Source organism: Lampetra fluviatilis, chromosome 3, assembly GCF_964198595.1.
Source record: "Lampetra fluviatilis chromosome 3, kcLamFluv1.1, whole genome shotgun sequence".
Lineage (NCBI taxonomy): Eukaryota > Metazoa > Chordata > Hyperoartia > Petromyzontiformes > Petromyzontidae > Lampetra > Lampetra fluviatilis.
The window spans coordinates 27,740,356-27,756,848 of NC_136277.1; the positions used below are offsets into that span (position 1 = coordinate 27,740,356).

The following is a 16,493-nucleotide window of genomic DNA, read 5'->3' on the forward strand; positions in this document are numbered from 1 at the left end:
CAGGTAATTTTGAAAAAAGTCGTTTTTTTTCTTAAACTTTTTTCAAAATTTCTTGCTGTGGTTTTCACACCTGATGATGATTGCTTGTGTTGCAATCGAAACGTCGTGAGAATTTTATTGTTTTATTTTATGATTTCCCTTCTACGTGACTTTACAAAAAGAACCAAAGAGCATGGATTCCTGCAGTCACGAAAGCTTCAAATCTAGATTTGTTATCATGTCACGGTGTATTCTCCGTTTATTTTTTTCCACCAAAAAAAAACGATAGTCCCGTTTAAGTGTTACCAATTATTTTTGATTTTGTCCGAAGCGCCCTGTATGTCGTTGGATAGTCTGCAATCGAGGATTAAATCACTCTTCGGTGTCTGAATGTTAAAGAACACATTCCTGCGGAGGGAGCTGGTAGGAACGTTGGGTTGCTCGGTCAATGGCCAGGGTCAACGGCGGCGTGGTGTATTCCGCAAATATGCCCGACTGTGAGGGCGGGCACAAGCCGGCGTGAGTAGGTTAAACGTTGAGTTTTATAAGGGCACCACGGGGTGACCAGCCCCTCCCCACCCAGCCACACCCCTCCCACCCCCCACCCAGCCGCACCCTCTCCACCCAGCCCCTCCCCACCCAGCCCCTCCCCACCCACCCCACCCAGCCCCTCCCCACCCAGCCCCTCCCCACCCTCCCCACCCAGCCCCTCCCCACCCTCCCCTCCTCACCAAGCCCCTCCCCTCCCCACCAAGCCCCTCCCCACCCTCCCCTCCTCACCCAGCCCCTCTCCACCCAGCCCCACCCGTCCCCTTCCCCACCCAGCCCCTCCCTACACGACGAACGGACGGACACAACAATCCCCTGTGGGCTGGTGTAACCAGGAGGTTGCTGCCACTAAAACCTTGCGTGTGCACGCACCAATGGGAATCCGCCTCTGGCTGGGGTCACGCGACTTCCGGCAACCGTCGAAGTGCCTCAGACAAGTCGGCGAGTCCCACGCGGAGTTGTTCCAGCCCCAACGGGAGGGGGGCTTTCGATTGATTTGTCCGAGTAATATTTGAAAAAAACAACAACACTAAACTACCTTCTGTTATTCTAAGGTCGAGGAGGTAAGGCTTTGTCGATTTGCACGTAACAGCTTTGGCGGCCGTTGTGTTCAGCGCGGCCTTCCCGCGCAGGGCTCGTTGTGGTCGGGCAATAGAAACAACGCTGCGTTTTTAAACACTGAATCTTATTTATATGCACACACACACACGCAGTGTTTCTCTCTGTACGCGATAAACACGACACGCGTCTGAGCTGTTACACAAGAATGCGTTTGTACAACGCCTCCCGACGAAATATCCGGGCCTTGGTGCTGCTTGGGATGGGCCATCAACTTGCGAGGCCTCAATAATAACGCTGTTTAACACATTTATTAATTTTTTGATTTAAAGCTTTCGTGACTGCAGGGATTCATCTTCTTGGTTCTTTCGGTAAAGTCACGTAGAAGGGAAATAATACAATTTAAAATAAAACATGTTTTATTATTTCACATTTGTTAATCCTTTGTTCCTGGGTAGTAAGTGTTATTCCCTAATTGCTTATGCCTTAAAAGTACAGAACATGGCTAGTAGTCATTTTTGTATTACGTCAATATAAATACATGTTAATTTTGATTCATATGTTGTATTTTTTCTCAATTTACGTGAACGAAAAGACACAAATTCGACCGTTTTCTCATTGAAAATAGGTACATTTCTAAATATCATTGTCCTGGTCACAAAAGCAAAGTTTGTGGGGAATAACAGCAATTTTTATTATTTTTAGGCATAAGCAAATAGAAAATAACACTAGCCAGGAACAAAAATCGTGTTACACCGTGTTACAATCGGCATCACTGGAGGATATAAATACTGTACAGGAATAAACTAAGTAACCGAATTGAGTTGTCATGTCCACACGACGTACAGCCGTCTCAATACGGGCACATTTTGTTGTCTTTGTGTTTCTCCCTTGTGATTGGGGCTTTGTAGGATGAACGTTGAGATTTATAAGGTCACAGAGTGACCAATAAGGTCTGAATTGGTCTGTAATAAGGTAGGCACTGATAAGGGGTTGACAGGTATGTATAGTGGTGATTGTCTATTTGTTTACTAATAGGGGTTTTCCCCTTTTTTCTGGCAACAAAACTGACACCTTTTGCAAGCAATCATGTTTACATTAACCACAATATTTGCAGTCAAATGCAAACAAAAAAACATACTCTGATAATGTATGCATTGTCCTTGAAACTGATTGGTCCACACCAGAGACAACTTTTCTTAGAGCCTAGTCTCAACCAGAGGACGCCAAAAGGCACACAGTTCAAGGACAACGCACTATCAGAGTAATAAGCGCAAAAAAAGGGGAAAAACCCTATTAGTATATTTTGGTACTGGCAAAGGAGGCCTCATGATGTATATTTGTTTGAGGTGAATAATACATAGTTGTCAAACCCTTATCAGTGCCTACCTTATTGCAGACCAATTCAGACCTTATTGGTCACCCCATGACCTTATAAATATCAACGTTCATCCTCCAAAGTCCCATCGCAAGGGAGAAACACAAACAAATAGACAATCACCACCACGACACTCACCACTATACATACCTGTCAACCCCTTATCAGTGCCTACCTTATTGCAGACCAATTCAGACCTTATTGGGCACCCCGTGAACTTATAAATCTCAACATTAATTCTACAAAGTCCCATCACAAGGGAGAAACACAAACAGACAATTTTTTTTCTTTTCCTGTATTGAAACGGCTGTACGCCGTATGGACCTGAAAAGTACATTTCCCTGGACAAGAATACTGGTAAACCGTATGAGTTTACAGGTATGGGAACGCATCCACGAAGTAAACCAGGGTCATTATTGTACATGTATTGTTTTTTTTCCCAAAAAAGCCTCATTGAGTCCTAGAAATCATGTGCAAGAGGGTTCTGCTTTGGGGTGTTTGACCATTGCGATCCACCAACAATGCCATTCAAAGAAATAGACATTCTTCAGAAACTGATTTGCACTTAACTAAAATTTTGAGACGAATTGCGGAGTGGCAGCCGAGGGAGGGAGCGCAACCAAGATGGAGCGATGAAATCAACTCGTATGCATGTGCTAAGTGGATTGTTACACTGCGGGGCCTTGAGAGATATCGGTGGCTTGGGGGAGGCCTTCATACAGCAGTGGATTGATCATGGCTGATAAAGAATAGGCAAAGTTCAAGAGCAGCAAAACGGCACAAACACTTGACTGATGTCCATTGCGGAATGCTTCTGAAGGGCGGAGACATGGGTTCCAAGCGCATCTCGCAGGAGACCTTTGACGGCGTGGTGAGGGAGAACATCGCAGAGTTTAGCATGGAGCCCGAGGAAGCGTTGCAGGAGGCCGTGGAGCAGTTTGAGTTACAGGGTGAGCCTCTCTGCAGTGGAGCCATGTACAGTTTCTGCTTGTACCTGTGCTATACATACCTTCAATCATAAAAAAAAAATTCTTGATGATAATGAATTATACATTTTAACCACCTGCCCAGCTACAGAGCGCTATGTCCAACTGACAGTTTTAATTTTGGCCAAGTTAAGTGCAGAATATACTAAGATATGGTTTTGTGTAGTCATTGCTGACCAGGCTGAGACTGTCATCTTGGTAAACTTGGACAACCCATCATAACTAAGACAGCTGAAACACACAGTTTATCTCAGGATCTCAGTGGTGCCAAATCAGCACGATAACTTCCGAGTCCCCCAGCCACCTTCAGCATCAATTGTTGAATTGAATTATGCGTGCACATGCCTAATTGCCTTATATCCAGAATATAACATGTAGGTTCTGAGGCCCATGCAGACGACATACTGAATGATGTGTGGCTTACGGTAGTTGGATGTGTTGTGGTACAGACGTGACCCTGATTTCACACACCCAGTCCCCTTCAGACCCCAGTGCTGGTGAGGCTGCAAACAACACTATTTTGAATACTTTGAGAATGCAGCCCACTCATTGTATAATTGGCTGAAGTGACCAATGGCTAAAAATAACTGAAGACCCTATTTTAGATTAAGACCTTTAATTGTATCCAGAGTAATGTGCATTGGAGGGAATATTACATTGAATTTTGGATTAAGTTCAAAGGCTTTCATCTGTTCCAAACTTTATTCCACGATTGCTTCAATTCCAATTTATTCAAAATGCTTTAGTAGTCATCTGAATATATTAAACGAGCTTCACATTGATATGATAATTTTGGTTTCCATAGCCCGAGTTTTAATAAATCAAGCCAATCAGTTATTAATCAAACAGACTGCGATATTATTTAAAGGTCCGTTTTGTTTTTCCAGGCGTTAACTTAACCAACATAGTGAAGGAAGTACCTAAAGTGGCTTCGGAAGAGTCTGGAGATGAAGAGCACGAGGTCCTTAAGGTAGTACAATTTATCCAAATGAAATACATGGGGATTCAGAGTCCATTAAGGTTGCAGTGCTCCAAAACGGTAACTCGTCTCGTGCGGTGTGTAGGTGCTGCGAAGCGTGGAGGAGGCGGCCCTAAGAACCACGTCACTCGCGGGGGTGGTCGCGCCACTCGAACTGCTCACTGCCCACTGCAGGAAGGAGTTCAGCCAGCGACACTTGATTGCGCTGCACGGAGCATACGCAGTGCTCGTGTCCATCTGCAAGGAGGCATTGGCCCAAGAAGACACTAACATTCTGACCAAAGCAGTGTTGGCACTCGCTGCATTTTTAGATGGCCAGCCCGACATACTGGACACCGATGGTCAGGAGCTGCTCATTAAGGTCCTTTCACTGGGCCCGAATGTGTAAGTAAATCCAATGATTTTTTAACGTAAAAAATCACGCAGTTAGTTTCATTTGGGTGGGCAGGAGGGGGGGTTTCTTTGTATTGTGTGCCTTTTCAAGTTGTATTCGATGAGATGTATTAATTATCATGTAGTAGCCCATTTAGCTACATGGGTATTTCAAGAAAGATGTGAGAAAACTTCAGAAAATACAAGCAGACTAAATAAAAAATGCAAACCCATGCAAAGAGTCTTGCCGATGTCAGAACTATAAAGAATAATTAATTCCATTAGTGCTAAATAAAACGTCACTGTATTCTCATATCCAACTAGCTACGGTAAACATCTATAGACAATGACAGTTACAGCATGCACAGTTAATTTACCGGACACCTTCGTACTCTTCAAGTGAAAGTACACCAGTTTTTTACATTTATGTAAAGGTCAGATTTTAAGTTTCTGTACCATTGATTAATATTCTAACACAGTCATACCCGAGCAAATAATATGCATCTGTAGAAAATAACAGTTACTTCTAGATTTGAAACTTTCGTGACTACAAGGATTCATACTCTTAGTTCTTTCGGTAAAGTCACGTAGGTAAAAATTTAATTAAAATTAATAAAAATAAAACAATAAAATCACGACGTGATTTTTTTCATTTTTTTACCTACGTGACTTTACCGAAAGGACTAAGAGTATAACAACAGTTACACTGGGTGGTTGATTAGTCAGGGTGATTGTGTGCCGGTTTGGATTGTGACCTTTCTGCATACATGTAGCTTCACTGTGCACTCTCTTTTGTTAGGTCCACGATGGAGACGGCGGCACGGGCAGTTCGGGCTTCCTGCGTGAAACACGAGGCGAACCGGCAGGCACTGGTGAAGCTCGGTGTGCTGCCCCTGCTTACGGGCGCCGTCGCGGTGGTGGGTGCACCCAACACCGTCAAGGAGGCGTGCGCCGCGCTGCGGGTCATGACTTTCGACGACGACATTCGTGTGCCCTTTGGGCAAGCCCACGATCATGCCAAGATGATCGTGCTCGAGAACAGTGGCCTGAAGGTGCTGGTGGAGGCGTCAAAAGGTGCCCTCACACGATCTACCTCCAAATCTGGTTTTCATTTTATCATATTCCACTCGCGAAAACACACATCTGTGTAATTGTTTCTTTTCTGTATTATCGGATGAGTATAAAATAATGTCCAGAGTAGTGAGGATTTGGTTCATGTGCAATAGATGAGTTCAGTGGCTCTGTAAAATTTTCAGAGTTTTCTCTGGCTCACTATTTGGTTGATGGTCTGTTTGTGTCCGTAATCTCATGCCAAGCAATTCAGTGGATCAATGAAGCCCATTTTTTTCTCCAGAGTTGATAAAATTAATGACACTGTGTTAAATAAACAAAAGCTGTCCCAATTGAGAAACTGGCCCATGTGACAAAATTGTGTAATTGCTACCACTGGGCCAGAATCACCACTAAAGACGAGCACTACTCAACACTAATATTTGATGTAGCCCACACACTTCTGCTTTGTTTATTTATTGAGATGTCTTACATTTTCCTTTCCCCACTCAGCTTACCCAAATAGTCTGCCTGTTCTGAGTGAGCTGTGTGCCACCATCGCAAAGCTTGCCGTCCGGAACGAGTTCTGTCAAGATATTGTGGAGCTCGGAGGACTCGACTTTACTCTGGCGCTGCTGGCGGATTATCTGGACCACCAGGTGTGTATTTATTTAAGTGCGGAGGTGTGCATCAGTCATATACACAAGATAAAATTTAATTGAAATCATATCACAATGAAGCAAGCAACTGCTTGCTATACTGCCTCATACAGACCTCTTTGTCGTCCTGGAGGTGGGTATAATGCATGATGCCCGCATGGTCTGCCAAACCCATCTTTAAAGTACTGGATTGCAGGTGTGTGCAACCACAATGCCTGCCGGAAAAAAAAGAAAACCTCCCCTTCTCTAAAGTCTATGCTCGTTCTCACAACTCTTTATCCAGGATCTGGTGAAGAACGTCCTGAGCACACTGCGTGCGATCGCGGCCAACGACGATGTCAAGGAAGCCGTTGTGGCCGCGGGAGGAACCAACGTCATCGTTATGGCCATGAACCACCATCTCGGCAACCCGCAGGTGCCTGGCTGAGTCCTTCATCTTCCAATTGACTCATGTGCGCATGCTTGTACAGGGGCATAGTGGTGGTTGGCATACTGCGCCACGCACCCGGCAACCTGGTTTCCATTCTCAGCCATGGCATTAGAGTGACATCAGAACCCTTCCTGGGCCTCCTCTAGGCCAACTCGGTCTTAAATGAGTACCAGGGGGCAATCTGGTACTGGCCACACCCCATCCACCTCCAACGTGCCATGATGGCCTTTATAAGTGCTTGTTAACAGTCTATAAAGGGATCTTTGTATTTTGTATTGTTACATAAACATTGCCACTGCTCGTCTTCCAACAGCTGTGCGAGCAGGCATGTGCGGCCCTCTCCGTGCTCGCGCTCCGAAATACGCAGAACTGCAGCGCCATCATAGAATGTGGCGGTGCATTGGCCATTCTGCAGGCAATGAAAAATCACCCTAAGGAGGCAAACGTACAGGTAAGCCCTGCTCGCATCGCTGTACAACCCATCTGTGCTTCTTGACTCAATCCTGCAAGGAAGAGACCACACTTAAATCGTGTGTTCAGCTGTGCCTTAACAAAAAAAATCAGATTGTGTTATTCATCATCAGCCATAGCAGAGGTCGCAAATGGGTTGATTCCTTACCCGTACCCGGCCGTACCAGGGTCGCAAATGGGTACCCGTACCCGGCCGGGTACGGGTAGCCGGGTATCGGGTAGGGTACAGGTATCGGGTACCCGATTGCGACATCTGAGCCATAGTCAACTGTTACATGAATAACTCCCATTAGTCATCACCATCTCTCTATGGTCCTGTGATTAAACAATACAGTTTTGGTGCAGGGGAAGGGAACCTAGAGTCCAGTCTTCATTTCATACAAATCTAGTGGCCTACCACTTTTAAACGGCCCGCAAACAATATCCGGCAATGCAAACATCTTGGCGACACAAAATGGGGAGAAGAGGGGAATGTTTTTGACCTTGCAATGCTCTTTATAATTTTTAGCATGCTCAAATCACTTCTGCCAGGGCCTGTTGCAGTGACAAGTGACTGATGTCTATTGTGTTCACACGTCATTCCCACAGAGGCAGGCATGCATGGTTCTGCGGAACTTGGTGTCACGCACACAGGAGCTGTGTAAGCCACTGCTCGAACTGGGAGCAGAGCCACTCATCCTGCAGGCGCGCGCCAACCACAGCAGCTGCCACGACGCCGCCAAGGCCGCCCTGCGCGACCTTGGCTGCAGCGTCAAACTTACCGAGCTATGGACGGGCGAGAAAGGCAGCATCGGCAAGTGACATGAACCCACGGACATCTAGGGTGGCCAAGCTTTTCTCCACACCGTGGCAGCATAGGGGCTGCTCAAACTGTTGCGGAACAATGAGCCAACTCGTCATAAGAAGCCTTCTGTCACCTGAGCTCATGGAATGCTTGCTTGTGATGGCACTACTTTACACTGTTGTGGCAGTCGAGTGTAAATCATTAATGTTATGATTTATCTGAAGGTCCACGGTTTCTTGGGAATGTTCATTGTTAAATTATTTATCCAAATTAAGTGGTTATGTTTACAGTGTGTGTGTGTACTCTCAAAGTTCTGCAGTAAAACCCCGGCTAGCCAGACCAATAGAGTGGGTGAACCCTGGTTTGGTTGGAAAAGGATAGTTTGAACAGTATTGTTGAGCAAATAAAGTTACAATCCATTTCAAATATAAAACAAATAATAAAACGAGATAGATTTACCAGTTTATTTGGGCAGTTCTCACATTCATATTTATGTTATCAAAGACCTATTGTAAATTTGTGTGGTTTTATTGTCATGCCCTTAATATGGTCAGACATTGTAGTGTTATTCGTAAGGCAATCATAAATCATATTTGATTCGTCCTACAATATAATTGCTTTAAACAGAAGATTGGCCTTTCACAATCTGTGTTGTGTAATCGTATGCCTAACAGCTTAAGGCAACACATAATGAGCAGTTCCTTTTTCTAAGACATTGATATACTTTACTATTAATGTTTGGGAAGTGTTTTTCACTGGTTGTGTGCAAAATGGTATAATGAACATGTATGATGTCGATATAATTAAATATTGAATATGCGATATTGTTGTGATCGAACATTATTTTTTATCATTTACACGTGGATAATTCACCCTCTGGAAAATAAGGCTTCTACTCAAGTACTCCACCCCAAACATATTTTAATAACCAGCCGTTTTGAAATAACGTTGTAAATTAAGAGGGTGGAGCATGCATATGAAGACCAATATTTTTCAAAAAAGGCACTTAGCACATGAATCTGCAATTCCTTACAGAATAAATTAAGTTCACATGCAAACGCACTCATTTGATCTGAAACAAGTGAAAAAGGCCAATATACATATGGTGACTTGAATAGCCAGCGGCTGGAATAAGTTTCACACATCAATTATAAAACACGATCATGCTGCATTTTATGAATGTTACAACTTAGGCAATCCCACGTAAGATGATGCTGAGGCACAACGAGTCTGAATTTTCACCTCAAGATAAAAGCAAATATTTGCTGAAAGCATAGGACGTACAAAGTTTAACCGCAAGTTTTGCGAATTGAACAAACAATCTAGCACAAGTTAAGTGCATTAACTAGCATGGTGAAATGCACAATTAAGTTGTGAATAATTCTTGACAATTCAATGCATGATTTAAAGCAAAACTAAAAAGCAGCTCAGGCTGTTTATAGTGTGAATTTTAAAAGTACAGACACATACAACTTGCAGCAAAGGTATTTAAGGTACTTTGGTTACCAATTGTCAAGTTAATAGTTTTTTTAGATTGAGATAAGTGCATTCCTATATTATTCTTTCACGAAACACAATGTAAATTTTTGAGAAAATTACACCAAAGAAACGCACCATGACATTCACCAGTGACGTAAACAAAAGCGCATCAGGACAATAGTTGTAAACGATTTCACTACATTAACAATTGATCCTTATGGCGGTACCCCGGGATACCAAATAATACAAAATGGCCGAGGCAATCCAATATTTTATTTCTGGGACACTATTTTTTCCAGGGGTTTACTTAACTCCGCATCTGGGGTACCAATCAATCCGAAATCAGTGCCACTCCGCGAGGTCGAAACGCAGCGAGGACGATTGCGCTGAAACCCCGAACGCTCGTACGCACCGTAGTGGTGCATCGTGTACAGCTCGTCGAGACGAGTCGATTGCCGCATCGCCGACCATCAACAGACTAAAAATGACTGCATCACAGACATTATGCGAGAGCCGGGGTACGATGATACCCCGGGGTACCGCCATAAGGTTCAATTAACAAAGATGCGCCAGGTGTCCCAAGAGTTCGAAAGAAGCACATCGTGCTCAGGCTGTCAAACAGCGAAAGATTGTTGCTTTAGGATGCAGGCAGGCAGGAGGGGGACAATCACCACTGCCATCAGTCGCCCGAGAGGTAGCGTCTCCAGTAGTGCAGCACCGTTGGGGAGTTGAGTGCTCCTAGGAGAAGGAGAATGAGGCCGTAGACCGCCATCCCCACCGCAAACCGGTGCCGTCCCAGCCATGATCGCTGCCACGGAATGCTGGAATTAGATTCAAGATAAAAATCAGCACCCATTGTATCAATGCACTGCACTGCGTGTTGTGTGTTTAAAAGTACATTTCATTTGGGGAAAAAAATCAGGAAGTACAAAAAATATACATTGTTATATTGTAATGTTCCCACATCTATATTCCCCACCTTTTCCAACCCGCACTGGCCAACATGCTGATGTATGGTCCAATAAACCCCGCAACCTGTATCAGATGAGAGGGCCTCATCCAGCAGTGGTTTAACAAACGGGCTGTACATATATTCTGACCTGTGATGCTGAGACTTCCGAGCGTAGAGCAGAAGGTAGCGCACCCGCAGGAGCTGATTGTTGGTGACGACGTAGTATTTCTGTGGGACGTCTCCACCCTCGCTGTGCCGTGCACGTGCCCTCCTCCGGTCCAAGCCGTCGGCATCTGAGCAGATATGTATTTGTAGTTTGTAGCTTTAGACTATGTAAGCATGTTTCATTCCAGCATATAAACCATAGCATCTGCTTTCTGGTGTCATGAACATCACAACCATTCATAAAGCCATTGTTCAAACAAATGCTTGTGTTAAAAAATATATAATAATAATAATAAATATTAAAAATAACCATGGGATTGGTGAATTTATCAGTATTCTGGCTGACTGTGTGCTCCTAATTGAGATGAAATTGAGCCCCAAATACGTAAGCGTGCAAATTAAGCCGGGCATTGTCGGACCTTTCCGCTTGACCTGGCACTTGACGTCGGGGTGGTCGATGACCTCGCACACTGCGACGCAGCTGAGTGCGGCACCGAGAGCGCTCAGCCTCCACGCCTGCGAGTGCGGACTGTAGAGCAGCGCCAGGCTCAAGTCGCTTGTTAGGTAAGTGCCCTCGCCAAACAGCGCCGTCTGCCAGCACGTGCGACAAACAGTTCTGTAAAGTGGCCAATCGTCTCCGGTCACATGCAGGTAACGATTACAATGGCATAACATTTAAACTGTAGTATACTGATTTAAAGCTTTCGTGACTGCAGGGATTCATCTTCTTGGTTCTTTTGGTAAAGTCACGTAGAAGGGAGATAATAAAATAATAACATTTCAGACGCTGTCTTTCCGACAGACCTGTTCTTCACCTGACGGCTGCTTGCGTTGTGGCCGAAACGTCGTGAGAATTGTATTATTTTATTATGTTTAATTTTTAGTATTTTATTATCTCCCTTCTACGTGACTTTACCAAAAGAACCAAGAAGATGTAGTATACTGCCTTTTGAGGATAACTATTTCAAAGCACTTTACAATTATGACATAGAACCCTGTAATGAGCTGAGTTACTAAAAGAGAAGTATTTTTTCCCAGCCATTTCGAAGTGTATATGATGGACTGTTAAGTTGACCCAGGATAGGAATGATTGGAGAAAGAGGATCAGAAAGGTAGACCCCCACATGAATGGGAAAAATGGCATGAAGTAATTCATTTTCCCCGTAATGCGTTGCAACCTAAACATTCTTCAGCTCGGCCCACTGTCATCGTGCTATTTGAAACATTGGAGGGGCCATGGGGTGAGAAGAGGGCACGCACCTTGTTGAGGTGGCAATGCAGGCCGTTGTGGAGGATCGAATGGAAGTTCTCAAGCCGACTGCCGTGGTAGGCGTACAATATGTCCAGCTCCCCACGCATTTCCCGAAACCGGCGCTCGGCCGTGTCGCTGTACGTCACCGAGAAAACGAAGTCTGGCGCGGGGACCGGCACGCCTGGGGAACCCGTCAGGGCCTCAATCTTGGAAAACTAGGATCAGAGAACACACAAGGGTTGATTTGCATGGAGTACACCAACTACTTATTTACATGAAATGAATTTAATCAATTAAAGCATTTAGGTCTTATTGGTTAACAAGAGTCCAGAACAATTAAATGGTTAAACTATTACATGTACACTCTCTTGTCAATCCACTGCTGGCTGCGGGGTTCCCCTCACCATGTGGGTTGTGGGAGGTTTTTTTTTAATCATACTTCACCACCCTGGTCAGCATGGGTTGGTGAAGGTGGGGAACATAGATATGGCAGCATAGTACAGTGGATCGATGGCTTTTGCTACACTGCCCGATGCAGCAACCGATATAACCTGTTTTATGCAAGGTGGTCACTCATCCGAGCGTTCAACCTCAACCTGCTTAGCTTTTGAGATGTAATGAGATTGGGCACATTGCAGATAATTTGGTCATAGGCAGCAACGTTTTACAGTACAGTAATTAAAATAAATAAAATGAAGCAGGCGTGCTTTAGTAAGCACGTGGTGCCATGAACGCAGCAACGGCAAGTTCCTGGCCACAGCTAACGTCAGTAGTGTGATATCTGAACTGGGTACCTTCAACAAGGTCAAACAATCCCCATGACCGAAAGACATGGGGAGACCTTGAATTTCTGAAGGGATTTTATTTATTAGTTGAAAACAATAATTCCAAAACAAACATTCTGCAATGACCAGTAACCGTTGGAATGACCATCTGACATTACATTTTATCATCATCAGTCATAACATAGCATAAACTGTTATAGTACTAAGGCGACGTTACAAAATTTGCACGGAATGTCAATTAAATCGCTCCACTGTAAAACTAGCATTGCATTCACGTAAGACTGACTTGTGGAGAATTCAGTTTGCTTGCCTTAAACAGCTATTACACAAACATCACGAAAGGCAAAGCAGGTGACATTGGTAATGATCTAAAGAACATACTGTTATCAAGACAATCAATGGCATGTTCGAGCAGGTGAAGCAAGCATGAGGAAAGCTTATACAGTGACCATATGCATTCCTAAAAAGCAATCCCACTAATCAATGGCAACCCTTGGCAATTAAAAGCTTGAGTGATGAACTGGGTTTTAAGATGGAGATGATGTAAGTTCAGCTTGGCTTGTGATGTATTACAACATGAGCAGAGATCAGAAAAAAAGTGTTGATCAAAACAGTGACTCGTAAAAATGCAATCTGGATTTAGAGTGTGTGAATGTAACCACACTATAAATACGCTTTAAAAACTGGGGAGACACACGTAAGGATTGCCACACATACATCATATCCACAGCACATATTGAATATTAGTCTCCGCAGCTCTATTTCTACTACCGGTACTTAAATAGCTTGTATAATTTTCCATCATTGTCCCAGACACATATTTGCCAGGATATACGAATCTTAAGTTCAACACTCTCCCGCATTCTCTTTTGGTAAATTCAAAGGTGAACATTGAGAGAAACTGAAGAGGGGGTTTTCCTCTGATATGTTGTGAAAGGGAGCAAATTAATTAAATGCTAAAGGGAAGAGACAGGAATGGATGGTAAGGTTGACAATTAAGACACTTTATACAGACATAGACATATGGGAAGAGTTTAGACAGGACCTGAACAGAGGTAGGTTTATTATTTTGTATTAGATTACATTAACTAAGTAATAAGTCAAAGGACCAGAATTGTCCATTTTGCAAGAGTCACCTGGGCCACCAAAGTGTGCAAAGCAAATATAAATAAAAAACAACCAAAGAGAAATCATAGAAAATTCAATCAAGAAAATGTAATAACCGCATTACAGAATAAAAAATACCACGCAAACATACATTTTAAATTGGTGCAGACAAATTACTTTTAATAATTGTTCACTGTACAATTGAGTTACGTATGTTGAACTTCGTGCACACCATAGGTAACCAACCGTGATAATCGGACGTGTGGAGAAAAGGTGAAAGAAATAAACATTCAAGTGGAATTTGGATTATAATTGCACCAGTATGTTAACAGACAAGGCTATATCTCAACAACTATCAAGATATACAGTACAAAATCGACAATCTAAATTTCACCCAGGTGAAAGCTACTGTTTTTGAGGCCAAAGTCTATGTCAGAGAAGTGGTGGGGGGGAGACTTCTGTTGCGTTCAAATCATGTGCTTTACCATAAACATACACCCCCCCCCCACCACCACCACATTCACCACACTGGCTATAACCATGAAGCCTGGCGTTGGCGACCACACCACACCACCTCACCTCGTCCTTCCTCTGGCTAGAGATGGTGAAGTTCTTGGACGTGAGTGCCCAGTGCAGGAGTTCCAGGATGCGGGGAGCAACGTCCACATCCTCGCGGAGGAGCTGCTGAACACTCGGCACGGTGCTCATGTCCGCCAGCTGCACCCACCCATCGGGAAGGAACGTGGATCGTGAACACATTTGTGAAATAGTTCAGAAAAACCCCACAGGTGGTTGTATATAACAGCCGTCGTCGGTGCAGCTTATGGTGGCCACCTTTTTAATATTCACTGGAGACCAAAAACTGTGAGATATGTCGTCACAAAGGTCAACACAAATCCACCAGACCTTGGTACAAATTAACTCCTACCACCTCAAACATTACCTTTGACCTTCGCGGACAAAAACACGGGTTTTGTTAAGGAAACTGAAATACCGGGGTCACCGAATGTGCCCGGCATTTAAGGACCCGCTGCTCTAAGTGGGCTTGAGTGCAATTTTTTTAAATTATCCGATCAATGCCACCTGTCCTACTTTGTGCTTGGATGGCTCTTTCTTCTAATATTATAAACCCACTGGAGCTATGCACTCTTAAAATCTAGACTGAATGGCAAACCTCGTGCACTTTAAGTCAAGTCAAATTGAAGAATTCATTGCAATTCCGTATTCTACAGCAACACTGGAGCAAGAAGGGCTGTTGTCTTTCCTATTGCGGTGGTTGAGGGTTCTGATGTGGCAAGGCGATGTTTGCCCATCTGACATAGGTAGACGACAGAGTCGTCGAATGAATGTTTGCAAGCAACTGTTAAGGTCCACGTGGGGAATTTGAAGAAGTGGGTGCACAGTCGTGCAATGTTGCTGCTTCTGCTGCTGCACTGCCCTCTGCTGTCACCAACCACGTCGTGGCAACGTTTAACCCGCACCGGCGAACATTCTCAAGCCAATAATATTCACACATTCCTTTGGCCTTGGGAAAAACAAAACGTGCAAAAGTGGTAGTTAAACCGCGCACATCTCCTTCCGAAATTGACAATGCAAGGCAAACTAGAGTACGCGACCGTGACCAAAGAAACACAAACTACAGACCGTAAACAACTCTGCAATCTTGGCCTCCTTCAACGGAGAAGGATGTGAAAAAACCCAAAACTCGCACGACCCCGAGAAGCCCTCTCTCGCCCAGGCGCGCCGGACGTTTTAGACACTTCGCTCCCGGACGTAACTCGCTACCACACGCAGGAGCAGAGAGCCTCGTAAAAGTGAACACCGTCGGTTCGGCGAAGGGAACCCCTGCCTACCAGGGCTGTGAAGTCTTTGCCATCCTCGCCACCGTCGCCGTAGCCCGATGGGAATGGCCGCAGGAGCGAGTGGCGTCTGTAGCCGAGCAGCGCGGCCGCAACGAGGCTCAGGCGGAGGTCGGCGGCTGCCGGGTCCCCGCGCAAAGCCTCCCGCACGGCATCTCCAGGGCCTCTCGGTCCCACTCGATCCACGTCTTCGTGATCACCTCCTCCCCCACCTCCTCCCCCACCTCCTCCTCCACCTTCTTCTTCTGCTGCTTGATTTGCCGGCTCCCAACCACGCGCCTCCTCCGCCAACATGCTCGTGTGGCCGTCTCGATTTAATGAATGTTGTTGATGGTGGTTGTGGTTTAGTGGTGGTGATGATGATGTTTAAAAGCCACGAGTCCGCCGCGATGTTTGTCGAGAAGGAGGAGGCGGTGTTAGCTGTGACGAGTCAGGCAGAGTCGGGGAGGAACAACGATGGGGTGGGGGGTGATGCCACCGCCACCATCTTGGGTAGGGATAGCCAAATTTGCTGGCCAAATTATTGAGAAACCCTTTCCTCTTCAGCAGGGAGCAAGTAAAGTTGTGTTAATGGAAACATTATTCGTAGATGTTGGGCGCACCTAATGATGTTCTCACAAGGGCTGACTCTTCAGGAAACGCCTCGAGATTCTAGAATCAATATGCTACTAGATAGGCTGAATGTCCCTAAACCATGCG

General features: G+C 44.8%; 2 protein-coding genes across 2 annotated transcripts; one reads left to right on the plus strand and one right to left on the minus strand.

The window, feature by feature from the left end:
- Window positions 1–904: 904 nt before the first annotated feature.
- ARMC6 (armadillo repeat containing 6) lies at window positions 905–9,017 on the plus strand. Its single transcript, XM_078885983.1, has 9 exons — window positions 905–1,091; window positions 3,285–3,414; window positions 4,338–4,420; window positions 4,515–4,813; window positions 5,601–5,875; window positions 6,365–6,510; window positions 6,794–6,925; window positions 7,254–7,391; window positions 8,000–9,017. The coding sequence occupies exons 2-9, from the start codon at window positions 3,294–3,296 to the stop codon at window positions 8,210–8,212; spliced, it is 1,407 nt and encodes a 468-aa protein (XP_078742109.1). The 5' UTR covers window positions 905–1,091; window positions 3,285–3,293; the 3' UTR covers window positions 8,213–9,017.
- An 85-nt stretch (window positions 9,018–9,102) lies between these two features.
- On the minus strand, window positions 9,103–16,243 carry PARP16 (poly(ADP-ribose) polymerase family member 16). The gene is given in 7 exon segments (XM_078885984.1): window positions 9,103–10,305; window positions 10,307–10,495; window positions 10,819–10,919; window positions 11,211–11,382; window positions 12,052–12,258; window positions 14,515–14,652; window positions 15,789–16,243. Coding segments are annotated over 7 exon segments (1,236 nt in total). The 5' UTR covers window positions 16,089–16,243; the 3' UTR covers window positions 9,103–10,176.
- Between the last annotated feature and the right edge of the window lie 250 nt (window positions 16,244–16,493).